Here is a 17,903-nt window from a genome sequence, read left to right as displayed (position 1 = left end):
CTGGGTGACTTTGGGCCAATCACCAGGAGACGGGGAGTTCTAGTCCCGCCTTAGGCAGGAAAGCCAGCTGGGTGACTTTGGGCCAATCACCAGGAGACGGGGAGTTCTAGTCCCGCCTTAGGCAGGAAAGCCAGCTGGGTGACTTTGGGCCAATCACCAGGAGACGGGGAGTTCTAGTCCCGCCTTAGGCAGGAAAGCCAGCTGGGTGACTTTGGGCCAATCACCAGGAGACGGGGAGTTCTAGTCCCGCCTTAGGCAGGAAAGCCAGCTGGGTGACTTTGGGCCAATCACCAGGAGACGGGAGTTCTAGTCCCGCCTTAGGCAGGAAAGCCAGCTGGGTGACTTTGGGCCAATCACCAGGAGACGGGGAGTTCTAGTCCCGCCTTAGGCAGGAAAGCCAGCTGGGTGACTTTGGGCCAATCACCAGGAGACGGGGAGTTCTAGTCCCGCCTTAGGCAGGAAAGCCGGCTGGGTGGCTTTTGGCCAATCACCAGGAGACGGGGAGTTCTAGTCCCGCCTTAGGCAGGAAAGCCAGCTGGGTGACTTTGGGCCAATCACCAGGAGACGGGGAGTTCTAGTCCCGCCTTAGGCAGGAAAGCCAGCTGGGTGACTTTGGGCCAATCACCAGGAGACGGGGAGTTCTAGTCCCGCCTTAGGCAGGAAAGCCAGCTGGGTGACTTTGGGCCAATCACCAGGAGACGGGGAGTTCTAGTCCCGCCTTAGGCAGGAAAGCCAGCTGGGTGGCTTTGGGCCAATCACCAGGAGACGGGGAGTTCTAGTCCCGCCTTAGGCACAAAGGGTTGTTGTTGTGGGGAAAACCGGAAGAAAGTGTGTGTGAAACCTATTGGCTGCCTTGAATTATTGACAGAAACGATAAAGGCGAGATACAAATAAACAAATCCTATCTATCAATTCCAAGAAAAAGAAAAAGCTGAGGGCTGAACCTTGAGGGTGGGAGGAAGGCGTGGCCGGTCCTACCTGAGGGATGCCGGCATTGCTGATCTCCGCCATGATGTAGCACATGAGCTGGAGCACAAAGAGACCGGCGTCCAGGCGCCGCAGGTAGAACTCCTCTTCTGTGTCGTCGTCGATGATCTCCCCGCGGCGCACCATGTCCTGCGAAGAGAGTCAGGATAACGGGGTTGGAAGGGACCTTGGAGGTCTTCTAGTCCAACCCCCCCTGAAGCGGCAGAGATCCGAGGCAAAGGACTCTGCTTGCTTCACCCACCAGAACCTACAATTTCTTTTTTATATATATATTTATATAAATTTTATTGGTGTTTAAAGACAAACAAAAACAAACAAAACATAAAAACATCCAACTTTCTTCCATAAGTGTACAAGCAGTGTGTCGGTTGGTTTACAAGTTTTTTGTGCATCCATTTCATAGTCTCAATTACAGTTACATCACATAATAATTCATATTATCAATCAAAAATTGAATACCCTAGTATCATTATTAATCAATCATTTGACTATAATTTTGTTCATTCATACTTTGTGAGATAACTATAATTTACCTAATGTATTTTATAACAATTCATATAATCCTCCCAAATCTATCCTTAAAACATTTTATAAATACAATAATAAAAAAAGAAAAGAAATACATCTTTATATATTCATTATTTTCTAAAATTCTACATATTCCATTATTGTATTTTATTATCTAACCATTGACAGAAAAGGTCCCAAATTTTATAAAATTGTTTGTCCTCTTGTTCTCTAATTTCAAATGTCAGTCTACTCATTTCAGAACCTACAATTTCTGTGGGGTCCTTGGTGCTCACTGAGCTTGGTGGTTTTCTTGCAGGCATTTCATGACCCAACTAGGGAAGATCATCAGTGCTAGAACGGAATGTGGTTTATGGAGAAGAGGAGGAGGAAGAGGAGGAGAACTTGATGCTCTCTGAGCTTGGTGGTTTTCTTGCAGGCATTTCATGACCCAACTAGGGAAGATCATCAGTGCTGGAACGGAGTGAGTGGGGTTTGTGGAGAGGAGGAGGAGGAGGAGGAAGAAGAGGAGAATTGTGGGGTCCTTGGTGCTCTCTGAGGTTGGTGGCTTTTCTTGCACGTGTTTCATGACCCAATTAGGGAACATCCTGGAGGAGGAGGAGGAGGAGGAGGAGGAGGAGGAGGAGAACAATGACTGTGGGGTCCTTGATGCTTTCTTGGTTGTTTTCTTGCAACATTGCATGACTAGATAACGTCATCAGTGCTGGAAGGAGGGAAGGCATTTATTCTATATTCTATTCCTGGGATGGCCAACCTATGGCACGTGGAACCATCTCTCCGGGCATCGCCTGTTGCTCTCCCGAGTTCTGGTGCGCAGGCCAGCTGGTCTTTGCGCATGCGGGAGCGCCAGAAACCGGAAATGGAAACCCCGGCATGGATGCTGCACCCAGGGAGCTGAGCTTCCCGTTTCCGGCTCATGCATGCACGCCGGCCAGCTGGCCTTCGCCTGCGCATGGACGCCAGAAACCGGAAGCTCAGCTTCCCGGCGAGTGCGTGTGTGTGTGTGCATCAGGGAGCTGGCTCTTCCGGTTTCCGGTGCTTCGCCACGTGCGCTGCCATTTCGGCACTTGGTGACGAAAAGGTTCGCCAACCCTGTTCTGTTCTATTTCTACATTCTATTCCTTCTTCTCTTCTCTTCTCTTCTCTTCTCTTCTCTTCTCTTCTCCCTATTTTCTCTCCTCTCCTCTCCTCCTTTCTCTCCTGTCTGAATTCTCTTTCCTCCCCTCCCTTCCTCCGCTGCATTCTGTTCCCAATTCCACTCTACTCCATTCTTCTAAGGTTTCATCGCTTTCTTAGTCGGGATCCTATCGTCCAGCCACCCGCAGTTGCGGCATGGGGGCATCGACACGGAATACAAGTAAAGAAATGCAGGAATTCCTGGGAATCACAGCTGGGCCGGGAGGCTGACCGGGATCGGAGGCCCTGCCAGGGAGAAGCTGCCCCGTTAGGGACCCAAATCCAGGCAAAACGTGGCGCCCCGACCCCTCCTCAGCTGCAAACCCCCTCTCCCCTCCCACCACCGCCACCAGCAGCTCCCTCCGCAGCTGACTTTTTGCTAGCCTCAGGCTGGGCGCTGTTTTGCCCTCCCGAGATCTCCTTGGCATCGCCGTGGGTCTCATTTATACGACCGGGTGGCCCAGTGAGCGGGCAGGCAACCCCTGGAGCCGTTTCTCATCCTTCCAGGCAGAGCGTGGTGGCGTCTCTGGGGCCCTCAGCAAGGTAGGGCTTCCCTCCTGCCGGGGGCGTTGCTGGCAAACGCACCCAACCCCCCAGCCCCCATTGCATAGCCGCGTTGGAAGGGACCCTGGAGGTCTTCTAGTCCAACCCTCTGCTCAAGCAGGAGACCCTATTCCATTTCAGGCAAAAAGGGCGGTCCGGTTTCTTTTTTAAAAGCCTCCAGTCTTTAAAAGCGCCCAGAACCTCTGACGCCACTTCATTCCAGGTGAGTTTCTACCTGTTGCTTCTTGTCCTGCCTTCGGGGGCTTTGGAGAAGGGGGCCCGCTCTTCTTTGTGGGAACCCTTGAAATATTGGAAGATGCTATCATGTCACCCCTAGTCCTTTTTTTTTTCTTTTTCTTTTCTTTTAAATTGATTTTTATTGTGTTTCCCACCAATACAACTCAAATAATATTCACATTTTCAACAGCATTTTGACTTCTACCAGTATTGTTATCCTATAAATGTATTAGGACTTATAGGACAGTCCTTTTTTCCCCATTAAACTAGACCTACCCAATTCCTGCAACCCTTCTTTGCCATGTTTTAGCCTCCGGTCCCCTAATCCTCCTTCCTCCTCTTCTTTGCCCTCTTCCCAGAGTCCTTTTAGCATCTCAGCCCTGCCAAAGGTGGGAGGGCACCTGGGTCGCCCACCTAGGAGAACCGCAGCTGATCCAAAGGGCCCAGAAAGGCCCCCTGAGATGTTTCCAAGGGCCCCCACCCAAGGTCCGGGCAGCCCCCCCCTGCTGTGCTAGACCCCCAGCCTTCCCTCCGGGTCCCCCTTCTTTCCCCCCATCTCCAAAGGGGGGGGGCTCTCTGCTCTCTTGCTCCAGCACAGGTAACCCTCCGCTTACAAGCGTTCATTTAGCGACCGTTCGAAGTTGCAACAGCACTGGGAAAAGAAAATGACGCAAACCGGTTCTCAATGTACGGCCATTTCTGCATCCCCCCCGCAAGTCACGGGATCAAAATCCTGAGCCCTGGCAAACGGGTTCATATTTATGACGGACGCAGCGTCCCGTGGGGTGTGGGTGGGTGTCACGTGGTCCCCTTGGGCGACCTTTTGACCAGCCACGCCCACGGGGAAAGCCGGATTCACATTAACAACCGTACGACTAAGTAAACCACCCGCAGGGGTTCCCTTAACAGCGGTGGCAAGAAAGGTCATAAAACGAGGTGAAACTCGAGGGGGGGAGGGAGGGAGGGAGGGAGAGAGAGAGGCAGAGGTCCGTCAGCCCTCAGATGGAGAGTCAACAGCCCCCAGGTCTGGAGGCGGCTGATGAGGAAGAGGAGGAACAGCTGCGTCCAGTGCCTGACACTCAGATGCCCAGAAGGCAGAGGAGAGGAGATCAGGGGAAATCTATGGGCCGGTCCTTGGGACGGAAGAGCCAGGTCTGGAGGCGGCTGATGAGGAAGAGGAGGAACAGCTGGGTCCAGTGCCTGACACTCAGATGCACAGAAGGCAGAGGAGAGGAGAGCAGGGGAAATCTATGGGCCGGTCCTTGGGACGGAAGAGCCAGGTCTGGAGGCGGCTGATGAGGAAGAGGAGGAACAGCTGGGTCCAGTGCCTGACAAACGGATGCACAGAAGGCAGAGGAGAGGAGAGCAGGGGAAATCTATGGGCCGGTCCTTGGGACGGAAGAGCCAGGTCTGGAGGCGGCTGATGAGGAAGAGGAGGAACAGCTGGGCCCAGTGCCTGACAAACGGATGCACAGAAGGCAAAGGAGAGGAGAGCAGGGGAAATCTATGGGCCGGACCTTGGGACGGAAAAGCCACTGCTGCTGGCGAAGCCCCATCCTGGCTCTGGGGATCAAAGGCAGGGGCAGAGACGAATAGATGTGCCAGACAACTGTCCATCTCCCGGACGGACACACTTGTTAGCCTGCTGTGTGTGTGTGTGTGTGTGTGTGTGTGTGTGTGTGTGTGTGTGTGAAAGTGAAAGAGAGACATTTTGCCGGGAGTCGGCGCTCCTAATAAAGGAATCACTGATTTAATTACAGAGAGTTGGTCGTGTTTGGGGAGCCGGGTCCGAACCCCCTTGGCCTTCTCAGCCCCTGCACTGCTGCCACTGACCCACCCTCTCCGGCCCTGGCTGTGGCCACCTGCAGCCTCCCACCCGATCAGGCGCCTCCCAATCCTCCAGGGAAGTGACTCACGCCGACGACGGTTCCCCCCCCCCGCCCATCCCCCACCCTCCCCGCTGCCCTTGCCGGATCCCATTTCTGCCTTGGGAGGTGGTGGCGCAATTAGCATCTCATTTAGGAGCCATTAGCATGCAAAATGCCCGGCGAGAACATTTTATTGAATCAACCTGCTGAGCATAATTTCCACACGCAACGGAGGATAATGTATTAAGCCGCCGCCTGCCTCTCGGTTGCCCTTCCGTGCTGGAACGGTGCTGCCTGCCACCGCTGGCGCCTTCCACCTCTGGGGATTGGGGGTGGGGGGCGGGGGGATCCGGTTGCCTCCTCCTCCTCCCCCCGAGGAAAGAGGGAGGCAGCCGGGAGCCCAACAGCCTTTAATTGGGAAGCTTCAGCCTTGCCCCGCTGGCCCTCCGGGGCTCCCTTGGCCCAGCCCTTCGCTGCAGCGACCCCGAAGAGCAGGAAAATGAGCGTCTCCACCATGCCTCCCAACAAAATACCACAAGCCGCCCGTTTGGGTCACCGCACTACACAAAAAAAAGGATGTTGAGATTTTGGGAAAAGCGCAGAGAAGAGCAACTAAGAGGATTAAAGGCCCAGAGACAAAAAAAACATACCAGGAACGGTTGCAGGAATTGGGTTTGGGGGAGAAAAAGGAAGAAATTAGGGGTGACAGGATAGCGGTCTTCCAATATTTGAGGGGCTGCCACAAAGAAGAGGGGGGTGGTCCATTTATTCTCCAAAGCAGGGGTCTCCAACCTTGGCAACTTTAAGACTTGCGGACTTGTCTGTTTCTTACCCACCAAAGTGGAGATTGCAGAGGAAGGGATCACGAGAGAGTAAGCTTTGCTGACTGAGGGATTCTGGGAGTTGAAGTCCACAAGCCTTAAAGTTGCCAAGGTTGGAGACCCCTGCTTTGGAGAATAGATGGACCTCCCCGCTCTTCTTTGGGACAGCCCCTCAAATATTTGGAGACCCCCTGCCCCAAAGCACCAAGACAAAAAGCAACGGATGGAAACTAACCAAGGAGAGAAGCAAACCTGGAATTAAGGAGAAACTTCCAAACAGTGAGGACAATTTAAGCGGTGGAACAGCTTGCCACCAGAAGTTGTGGGTGCTTCCAAGAAGAGATTGTACAACCATTGGTCTGAAATAGTATAGGGTTTCCTGCTCAAGCAGGGGGCTGGACTAGAAGACCTCCAAGGTCCCTTTCAGCACGATGATTGTATTACAACCAGTGTTTCTTTCCTCCTCCTCCTCCTCCTTGCCAAACCCACTTCCTTCTAGCACTGATTATCCGGGGTCCCTAACTCCCAGGCCGTGGCTCATTCAGCACCAGGCCACGCAACCTCTTGCGCTCGTGCACGAAGCTCCAGTGGGGAGTGGGGGGGCTTCTGCTCACACGAATGGAGTGGTGCGCGGAGGGCCTGCCACTCACACACAACCCCCCCTCCCCCTCCCGGGTTGCCAAGCCTGCAGGGTTGGGGACCGCTGGATGGTGTTACCTAGCTGGGTCATGAAACGTCTACGAGAGGACAACCCAGCTCAGAGAGCAGCCAGGACCCCTCCGTTCAACCCCGATTGACAAAGGCTCCCTGCGTTTGGAATGGCTGAGTTTTGTGAGCTGTGTGTGTGTGTGTGTGTGTGTGTGTGTGTGTGTTGGGTGGAGCCATGCTGCTCCTCTAGCTCCCCCCAAAGCCGGAAAAAAAAGAAAAAAAGACTTACGTGCTTTTCACCTTCAATCTTCTTGTCGGCCACCTGCATGGCGTCCAGGTATTTGAAATAGAGCTCCATCAGCCTGTCCACCTGGAAGAGAAAAGGGTTGGCGGGGGTCTTTTGCGTGTCAGAGATAGCCGAAAAGGGGCCCTTTCATGCAGGCTCTCCCCATGTCTCACTTCAGATTCACACAGTGGGAAGGGACCTTGTAGGTCATCTAGTCCAACCCCCACCACCACACCCAAGCAGGAGACCCTACACCATCCATTGTTTCTTGTCTGGCCTTGGGGTGCTTTGGTAGAAAAGCATGACCCCCTTCCTCCTCCTCTCTGTGGCAGCCCCTCAATTATGGGAAGGCTGCTCTCCTGTCTCCCCTGGCCCTTCACTAGACTAGCCAGGCCCCGTTTCCTGCAACCGTTCATCGTATGTTATAACAGATTAACAGAGTTGGAAGGGATCTTGTAGGTCATCTAGTCCAGCCCCCTACGCAAGCAGGAGATCCAACACCATTTCTGAGAGATATTAGTCCAGTCTCTTCTTGAAAGCCTCCAGGGATGAAGCTCCCACAACTTCCAAAGGCAACTTCTGTTCCATTGGTTGATTGTTCTCCCTGTCAGATAGTTTCTCCTTATTTCTAGGTTGAATCTCTCCTTGTTCAGTTTCCATCCATTATTCCTTGTCTGGCCTTCAGGTGCCTTGGAGAATAGCTGGACCCCCTCCTCCTCTCTATGGCAACCCCTCAAATATTGGAAGGCTGCTCTCCTGTCTCCCCTGGTCCTTCTCTTCCCTAGACTAGCCAGGCCCAGTTCCTGCCAGTGTTCATCGTATGTTTTAACCTCCAGTCCCCTGTCCACTATAGACCTCACCCCATTCCTAAGAGGTCTACAAGGGGCGTGCATAAGCGCACCATCGTGCCTACCGTCCCTGTCCTTTTGTCCCCGTTTATTCGTACCTATATCCTGTATTCCAACTCATGTTTATACTTGTATCTATTATCTTGTCAGCGATTGACCAATCCAATAAATAAATAAAAATGAAAATAAATAAATAAATTGTCCTGGTTGCTCTTCCTCTGCACTCTTTCTAGAGTCTCCACATCCCTTTTATAGTGTGGTGACCAAAACTGGATGCAGGGCTCTAGGTGTGGCCTTACTAAGGCTTTATAGAGTGGTATTAGTACCTCCCTTGATCTCGATTGTATCCCTCTCTTAATGCAACTTAGGGTTGCATTGGCTTTTTTTTTTTTTTGGCTGCTGCTGCACACTGCTATTCTCATTGATAGAGTGCTTCTGAACATGGCAGCTTTACTTACCCTTTATGGCCCCTGAAGCTATGGACCGACCTTTTTTCCGCCTCCTCCGTAAATTTGAGGGGAGGGGGAAATATCAATTCTAATTAAAGCAGCTCAAAATTGTAAAAAAGCACAGGAATTGCCGTTCTTGCAGAAGACATCCAGCCAGGGGCACCTTGGGATACGCTCGGCAGACATGCCCGGCGCCCCTCGCATGCTGTTCGGGTCGGACTCTGCCGCCACTGATTTCCCAGAACGGACCCCTCGTTTCGATCCAAAGTTATTTGCACAGGCTGTTGTGTGAGCTCCGATTGAGCGATGCTTTCAAGGCGGGTGGAGAAGCCAGCTGGGCAAAAGAGGGAAGGCGGAAGGAACTGGGCTGGGGGTGGGGGTAGGACTAGATGGCCTACGAGGTCCCTTCTCACTCTGTTAATCTGTTAAACCATCTGTTAAACTCGGGGTTGCAGGGCTGGCCAAAACAGCCACCATGGAAACTGAACAAGGAGAGATTCAACCTGGGAATAAGGAGGAATTTCCTGACAGGGAGAACAATCAACGCATGGAACATGAAAGATGCCTTCAGAAGGTGTGGGAGCTTCATCCCTGGAGGCTTTCAAAAGAGACTGGACTGTCAGGAATGGTGCAGGGTCTCCTGCTTGGCCGGGGGGTTGGACTAGATGACCTATAAGGTCCCTTCCAACTCTATTAATCTCTTAATACTTTTAACACGGGCGGAAAAGCCAGCTGGGCAAAAGAGGGGAGGCGGAAGGAACTCGGGGTTGCAGGCGCTGGCCAAAACAGCCCTCACGGGCAGGAAGCGAGAGAGAAGGAAGGAAGGAAGGAGGGAGGCCCTGCCAAGCTTCGGGCACCTTCTTGGGCAGTGCCAGTGTGAAGCCCAGTGCTCAGCCTGGCCTTTTCTTTCTACGGATTGATTAGAATAGAATAAACTCTACGGCCACTTTGAATGTACACTAATGGGCGTCCGCTACAACGAAGACAAGGTGGCCTTACGGCTCTCAAAGGGTCTCCCCTTCTAATCTAAACACAGGCAGGTTCGCTCTGGCCACCTCTGGCTGCCCCACCACTGACCTTCTCGCTGTCGTTCTCTGTGAACTTGTTGAGCAGCCGTGTCCTTTGCTGACTCCGCAGGTTCCTCAGGAGGGAGGCCAGGATGGAGCAGACGTGCTCTGGGGATGGACCGGAGGAAAGGGAGGGTGGGAGAAAGGCAGGCGTGAGCAATTCCTTCTGATTTACTCTCTCTCTCTCTCTCTCTCTCTCTCTCTCTCTCTCTATCCTATCTATCTATCTATCTATCTATCTATATATATATATATATATATATATATATATATATATATATATATATATATATATATATATCCAATTTAAAAACCAACTTTTCTCTCGTAGAGAGAAGATGTAAAAATAACAACCAGGTAAAAAAAGTCTGTAGAGATTCTGCATCCTAAAGGTCAGGGTTGTAAGGATATGAGATGCTGGGTCATTCTGACCCAACAGAAACCTGTTAATGATCCATTGTGCTTCGATGGACGTAACAGGAAGACATGGCCGGGAGAATGAGGGTGGTTTCCAAGGACAAGGAAACAGGTGTTATGCAACAATCATAGGGGTGTGGCATACGGAGATACGTAGTTGGAGAGATTGTGAACCCAGGAAAGAGGCAGAAAGTGTATATTTGAACCTGTATACAAACCCCAGCCCTCCTGGGGGAAATGTCTTCTGCCATGAGCAGAATTCCCTTTTGCAAAAGCTAAATAATAATAATAATAATAATAATAATAATAATAATAATAATAATAATAATAATAATAATAATAACAACAACAACAATGCAGCTCTTCCATATTGTTCACCGTCTCCAGTTGTTTTTGTGATTATTATCACATTTACTCTCCATATATACAGTATGTACATATCCAATTTAAAAACCGCCTTTTTCTCATAGAGAAGATATAAAAGTAACATCCAGATAAAAGCCTGTAGAGATTCTCTGTCTTCCAGGTCAAAGTTGTCCCAAAGATGCTGTTTTTTCCCAAGAGGCAACTGGACTTTCTGTTTTTTGTTTTTTGTTTTCTTGGAAGGCGTTTCCCTTCTCATCCAAGAAGCTTCTTCTGCTCTGACTGGATGAGGGGGGAAGGGAAGGGTTGATCTGCAACGGTCTGCAAGGACTATAAATCCTTCCATTTGTCACCATCCAGTCAGAGCTCAAGAAGCTTCTTGGAGGAGGAGTGAAATGTCTTCAAACGAAAAAACAAGCACTTGCCTCTTTTTTAAAAAAAAGCACCTTTGGGACAACCAGGACAACCGGAGAACGCAGGACTGGACTGGCCTCTGTCAGAAATGGTGTCAGGTCTTGTGCTTGGGCAGGGGGCTGGATTAGATGACCTACAAGGTCCCTTCCAACTCTGTTCATCTATTAATATTCTGTTCATTCTGTCTGTTGTGGTCTTCGAGTGACTTTTGTGAACATGTTGGGGCCATGGAGGGTGTGGAGGTGGGACAAGCTATTCTCCAAAGCCCCCGAAGGCCAGAGAAGGAATAATAATGGATGGAAACTGATCAGGGAGAGATTCAACCTGGAAATAAGGAGATATTCTCTGACAGGGAGGACAATTAATCAGTGGAACGGCTTGCCACAAAGAGTGGTGGTTGCTCCATCACTGGAGGTGTTTAAGAAGAGATTGGCTTGAGCAGAAGGCTGGACTAGATGACCTCCAAGACCCCTTCCAACCTTGTCCTTCTGTTATTTCCTTTCCCCCAGGCCAAGACCTCCGTGGCACAGAAGCTCTGGAAGAGGAGGGGGAACTGGCTGGCTAAAGACACCCCCTCCCCCCACCCAAAAGGCTTGCCTTGGCAGACCCTGACCGACAAGCCCACCCCAAATCCTCTGTTCTCCTCCCCTGGATCCTTGGAGGGACCCCTTTAGATCCATGGGGGTGAGGGTGGGGGGAAGAAGGGGGCCCGAAGGGAGCCAGGGGGAGGGAGGGAGGATCTCTGGGCAGCCTCATGGCCTCTCCTGCCTTCCCGGAAGGGAGAGAGACGCTTTCCAGAGGTTCATTTATTGTGTTCGATTCACAGTGAAGGTTTCAGGCTGAGAAACAGGCCGGAGGTGGGAAGGAAGGAAGGAATCGCTGCCAGAGACAAAGCCCCGTGCCGGGATTTAGGCAGCAAAAAGGGGATTTTTTTGCGGGGTGGGGTGGGTGGGTGGCCCTCCAGCAGCCAGAAAAGCCGGTGGGGGCAGCCGCTTTTCTGCCCCTGCGATGGACGGACGGGGTGGGCAGGGGGCTCCTGAGTGGCTTGGCTGCCCTGCCCGAGGGGTCAGGATGGGCCATAGTTCAACGGGAAAATGCCAGCTGCCCAATTTCCTCCTTGCGATGGAAAGAATTACAGAAAAGCAAGGGTGGGAAGGGACCCCAGAGGTCTTCTAGTCCAACCCCCTGCTCTGGGATTCTGGGATGCAGGCAGGGCTGGAGAGGCTCCATTCACCGGATTGATCTCGACTCCACTGGTTGTAAAGCAGAATACCAAAAATTCCTCCTTTCATGTCTGGCCACCGGGTCAGTTCTTCCCCGAGCCCCCTCGCTTTTCGGCTGCCCTCCCCCCAACGCTGCGGCTCTTCTTCCTCGACAGGGCATTGGCCCAGCAGGGAGGGGAGACAACCACGGAAGGTTGTTGTGGGGGGAGGTCAACAAACAGCGCCTGAAAAGCACCACCCACCACCTATCCTGAGAAAGACGCTGAGGGTTTTTGCAGGCAGGGCAGTAAGAGGGAGGGAGGGAGGGAAGGTGGGAAGAAAGGTAGGAAAAAGAGGGAGGGAAGGAAGGATAGATAGAGGGAGGGAGGGAAGGAAAGATAGATAGAGGGAAGGTGGGAGGGAAGGATAAAGAGGGAGGGAAGGAAGGAAAGATAGAGGGAGGGCGGGAGGGAAGATAAAGAGGAGGGAAGGAAGGATAAAGAGGGAGGGAAGGAAGGAAAGATAGAGGGAGGGTGGGAGGGAAGGATAAAGAGGGAGGGAGGGAAGGAAGGAAGGATAAAGAGGGATCGAAGGAAGGAAAGAGAGGGAGGGTGGGAGGGAGGGAAGGATAAAGAGGAGGGAAGGAAGGAAAGATAGAGGGAGGGTGAGAGGGAGGGGAAGGATAAAGAGGGAGGGAAGGAAGGATAGATAGAGGGAGGGTGGGAGGGAGGGAAGGATAAAGAGGGAAGGAAGGAAAGATAGAGGGAGGGTGGGAGGGAGGGAAGGATAAAGAGGGAGGGAAGGAAGGAAAGATAGATAGAGGGAGGGTGGGAGGGAAGGATAAAGAGGGAGAGATTGAGGGAAGGAAGGATAAAGAGGGAGGGAGGGAGGGAAGGAAAGCTTAGAAAGAGAGAGGAGGGGAGGGGAGGGATTTCTCTTAACAAGCACTGAGGAGGCAGCAGGCCAAGGCAGACGCTGGGCTCCGTGCCCTCCATGCCAACTGGCACCCGGTGCCCCACTTCCCCGCTTCTTCTGGGCCAGGGTGGCAGGAGGGGTTTCACGGTGCAGCTTTCCTTGGCCCTGCCTGCCAGGTGATCGTGGGCTCCCTGGGAGGAAGGGCGGTTCCCGTCAGCCACACCTGCTTGCCAGCAAGGAAAAGGATCTCTCCCCTCCTGGCCTGGCCCTTCCCCCTCCCCACCCCTTCACCCCAATTTCTATTCTGTTCTGTCCTATCCCTATTATCTATCCTCTCCTCTCCTCTATTCCAATCTCATCTCTATTCGGTCCTGTGCTCTTCTGTTCCTATTATCGCCTCCATTGCTCTTCTCTGCACCCTTATTAAGAGTCTCAACCTCTTTTTTTATATGGTGGCGACCAGGACTGGATGCGAGACCCTCCCCCTCCCCCCCTCGTTGTGCGTGCCCCTTCCCCGCAATGCCCGGCCTCTCCCCCTGGCAGTAAGCAAAGCGATGCTTGGCACGCGGAGAACACAAAAGTCACCCTGTGTGAAGCAGATAAAGCCGCCTTCTGCCAAAGGTCTGCCGTGCGGCACCAAAGTTGGCAACAGGCCCTCTGGCAGGCGCCAGGAAGGCCTTGCGGATCCAAAGAGACCTGCCAGCCTCATGCTCCCCACAGCTCCAACGTGACAGAATTAACAGAATAATAACAGAGTTGGAAGGGACCTTGTAGGTCATCTAGTCCAACCCCCCGCCCAAGCGGGAGACCCTGCACCATTTCTGACAAATGGCAGTCCAATCTCTTCTTGAAAGCCTCAAGGGATGGCGCTCCCACAACTTCTAAAGGCAACTTCTGTTCCATGGGTTGATTGTTCTCACAGTCAGAAAGTTTCTCCTTATTTCCAGGTTGAATCTCTCCTTGTTCAATTTCCATCCATTGTTACTTGTCTGACCTTCAAAGGTGCTTTGGAGAATAGCTTGAGTCCTTCCTCCTCCTCTCTGGGGCAGCCCCTCAAATATTGGAAGGCTGCTCTCCTGTCTCCCCTGGTCCTTCTCTTCCCTAGACTAGCCAGGCCCAGTTCCTGCAACCGTTCATCCTATGTTTTAGCCTCCAATCATCCCCTCATCATCCTGGTTGCTCTTCTCTGCACTCTTTCTAGAGTCTCAGCATCTTTTTTATAGTGTGGGGACCAAAACTGCATGCAGGACTCTAGGTGGGGCCTTACTAAGGCTTTACAGAGTGGTGTTAGTCCCTCCCTTGATCTCGCTTGTCTTCTAGTCCAACCTCTGCTCAGGCATGAAGCCCTAAATACCATATTCTCACTTCCTGAATAGAATCAGAACTATTGAAGGGGGAAACATCCTAGAGCAGGGGTGTCCAACCTTGGCAACTTTAAGACTTGTGGACTTCAACTCCCAGAATTCCTCAGCCAGCTGGCTGAGGAATTCTGGGAGTTGAAGTCCACAAGTCTTAAAGTTGCCAAGGTTGGACACCCCTGTCCTAGAGAGAAGTCTTGAAGTTGAACTATGGGAGATACCTCCTTTCCTGCCACCGTTCTTCTTCTATTTTCTCCTCCAGGCCTTTCATCTTTAGTTGCTCCTCTCTGCACTCTTTCCAGAGTCTCAGTCTCTTTTTTTTTATATCGTGGCGACCAAAACTGGATGCCGGATTCCAAGTGTGGCCTTTCTAAAGCATCATAAAGTGGTATTAACCCTTCCAGTGGTCTGGATTCTATGCCTCGGTTGACTCCCTCTTCTTTGGGGCAGCCCCTCAGATGCTATCCTGTCACCCCAAGTCCCTTCTCTTCCCTAGACTAGCCAGGCCCAGTTCCTGCAACCGTTCTTTGAATGTTTCATCCTCCAGTCGCTTAAATCATCTTCGTTTCTCTTCTCTGCACTCTTTTGAGAGTCTCGAAGTCCTTTTTTACATCGTGCTGACACCGTAAGCTGCTCAGAGGTGCCTTGAATGGCGACATATAAATTTAATAATCATTTTTTAAAAAAATAAATAAATCCCCGCAGGTTCTCCAAAAGCCCTCGCTTCCTTCCCAAACTCCAAAGATGGACGCTCCTTTCCAGGGGGCCCTGGAAGAGCAGAGGCTGTTTTAAAGAAACTCTCGTTTTTCCATCCCGGGTTTTTCTGCTGATGAGAGAGTTTCGTCCCCCCCTGGATCTTTGCTCCTCCGTGACGCCAATACATATTGCAAGGCGCTACGCACGTCTGATTAATTGAATAAACTCGCTTGCTCTTTTTCTTCCTTGTCGCTACAAATTCATCTCCGGTGTAAAATGCTGACCAGATGACAAGCTTGCAAAGATGTTTCACTTCTTGTAGCAGGGAGGGGGGGAAAAGGGGGGGCTTCGGAGAATCCGGAGGGACGAACTATTTACCGGGAGTGCTCGACTTACGACCGCCATTGAGCCTCAAATTTCCATCGCTAAGCGAGAACAGTTTTGCAAAGCGAGTTTTTGCCCCAGTATTACAAACTTTCTTGCTACGGTTGTAGAGCAAACGGCTGCAAGTTGTTAAGCGAATCACACAGCTGTTAAGTCAACCTGGCTTCCCCCGTTGCTCGTCAGGAGGTCACAAAAGGAGGAACGCATGGCTCCGGGACACTGCAACTGCCGTAAGTGCGAGTCCGTTGCTGAACATCTGAATTTGGATCCCGCGGCTGCAGGGATGTTTCGATGGTCGTAAGTGTGAAAAACAATTGTGAGTCGCTTTTTCCCGTGCTGTTGTAACTTCTGTTCAGAGTATTACAGCGTCAATTCAGCGCCAGAAAAGGAAACACAGATGGCTGAGGCTTCATTTAACTTCTTTATAAACACATAAAGCAAACTTTACAACACCAGTTGTAGATTTCTCCAGCATGGAGCAAACGTAAACAGAAGCCGACATGTTACAGGTTCAGAGCAGAGCTCTAGTTCTCAACAAGCAAGCAGGTTAGTTTCATTTTCAACAGACAGACTCAGAGCTCAACAGAGCTTCAGAGGTGCAGAGTGTAATATAGAGCCACGCCCAGGCTCCTTCCACTTTCAGTTTCCAAACAGTCCTCATTGGCTGACTTAGTTGCTCTGCCTATTCATTGGCTGACCTTGTTACCCTGCTCTATTCCAGTTCGTGAATATATTCTGACAACTTCAGACCGTCACTAAGTGAACTGCTATAAGTTGAGGACTATCTGTGCGGTTCATTTTTATCGAGAGGGGGATCCCCATAATTTAGCATTTAGCATAAGAAGCAAAACGGATGGGATCCAACCAAGGAGAGAAGCAACCTAGAACTAAGGAGAAACTTCCTGACAATGGGAACAATTCCCCCGTGGAAGGGAAGTTGCAGGGGGCTGGACTAGACGACCTCCAAGGCCCCCTCCAGCTCTGTTATTCTGTTAGAACTAAGGAGGAATTTCCTAACATTGAGAACCATCAACGGAACGACTTGCCTCCAGAGATTATGGCTGCTCCATCACTGGAAGTTTTCATGAAGAGACTGGACCGCCCTCTGTCTGGAGTGGTCTAGGGGTTGCTTACCTGCCCAAGCAGGGGGTTAGACTAGAAGACCTCCAGGGTCCCTTCCAATTCTTGTTATCTGTCTCTCCACCCCCCCTGCCGAAGCCAGGCCGCTGGCTGCCTTGTCTCTGAGCTCCCCCCCCCCCAAAACCTCCTCTTTCCATCACTCAAAAGTGGAGAAGCCGAGCAATTAACAATTTCATTTCATTCAAGCTGCCTGACACCTTGATTCATTACACGTCGGGAAGGCTCTGAGCCGGGGCGCAATTCTGAACACCTTGGAAGTGTCAGGGATTTTGCACACGGGGAGACAAGGGTTCAAGGCTTCTCCCCGAAGAAGTCCGCCTGTCTCTGCCAGCCAAGCTCGGAAGTCAGTGGAGGCCGGGAGGGAGGAGGGGGCTTCTCCATTGTTCCTCTGGATTGGACAATTGATCCCCCCCCTCCAGCCCGGTCTGGCCCTGCAGCTGCTCCTCCGCAGTGACAAGGACACCACCCTGAGGGGAGGGGGGGGGAGGAGGAAGGGAGGGGGAGGAGAGGCATCCAGCACCCTCCCTCTTGAACTGCCTGAGCCTCGCCCTGAAGGCAACCAATGATGCTCCCACTATGGAGGGAGGAGAAGGCAAGAGGAGGCAGGAGGACAGGGGAGCTGCACCAGAGCAGAGCAGATGCCCATAAGGCTCGGGAAAAACCGGGGGGGGGGGTGCTGACCAACCCAGGCTCCCAGAAATCCCCCAGGAGCAGCAAGGAAGCCATCTGTGGCCAGCCCACCAGCGGCAGCTGTCAGCGTTCCAGCAGAACCAGGTCCCAATTCACAAGAAGAGTTCTCCACTCCTCTACTCGTTGCAGAAGACCTTAGGCCACCAGACTCGAAATTCTAGACCTAGAAAACCTAGAACTATGCCCCCTCCGGTCTCATCTAAATATAGTTTATAAAATCATACATTGCAATGACTTACCTGTCAATGAATACTTCAGCTTCAACCATAACAACACAAAAGCACACAATAGCTACAAACTCAACCGCACCAAACTTGATTGCAGGAAATACGACTTCAGCAATAGAGTGGTCAATGTCTGGAATACTCTACCCGACTCTGTGGTTTCTTCCCCAAACCCCAAAAACTTTAACCTTAGACTGTCTACTGTTGACCTCACCCCTTTCCTAAGAGGCCTGTAGGGGGCGTGCATAAGCGCACCAATCGTGCCTACCGTCCCTGTCCTACTGTTTCTTTGTATTCATTTCCATTTCATGTATTCATAACCATGTTTAGACTTATACCTGTTATCTAATACTTGCTTGACAAATAAATAAATAAATAAAAATAAAATAAAAACTCCGAGACAGGCATTTTCTCAAAAGTTTCCTCGGATTGGAAAAGTTCTACTGGCACATCTGAGAACCCCCCAAATCCAAAGTCCAAAACCCAACCCCTGCACCCATCCATCCCTCCATCCCATGGTCCCATCACCCACCGTCCCAACTGGAGGCACCCCTTCAACCTCTCCTCCTCCAGGGGCAGGAATCACATGACCTGGACCGAAAAGGAAAATGCTAGGAGGTCTAACTATCAACACTCTAAAAA

The 17,903-nt window shown here is 51.5% G+C and overlaps 1 protein-coding gene across 1 annotated transcript in view; it reads right to left on the bottom strand.

Moving 5' to 3' along the window:
• CTNNBL1 (catenin beta like 1) overlaps positions 1-17,903 on the bottom strand; it is a 111,182-nt gene that overhangs the window by 9,502 nt on the left and 83,777 nt on the right. The window contains 3 exon segments of the mRNA XM_087959024.1: positions 979-1,116; positions 7,098-7,178; positions 9,469-9,566. Coding sequence (XP_087815150.1) covers positions 979-1,116; positions 7,098-7,178; positions 9,469-9,566 — 317 coding nt within the window.

This window comes from Notechis scutatus, chromosome 3 (assembly GCF_049901735.1).
Source record: "Notechis scutatus isolate UNSWTSFEM ecotype Mainland chromosome 3, rNotScu1.2, whole genome shotgun sequence".
Taxonomy (NCBI): domain Eukaryota; kingdom Metazoa; phylum Chordata; class Lepidosauria; order Squamata; family Elapidae; genus Notechis; species Notechis scutatus.
Note: the sequence above shows the minus strand (reverse complement) of the source record. Positions and strands in the feature narration are given on the sequence as shown.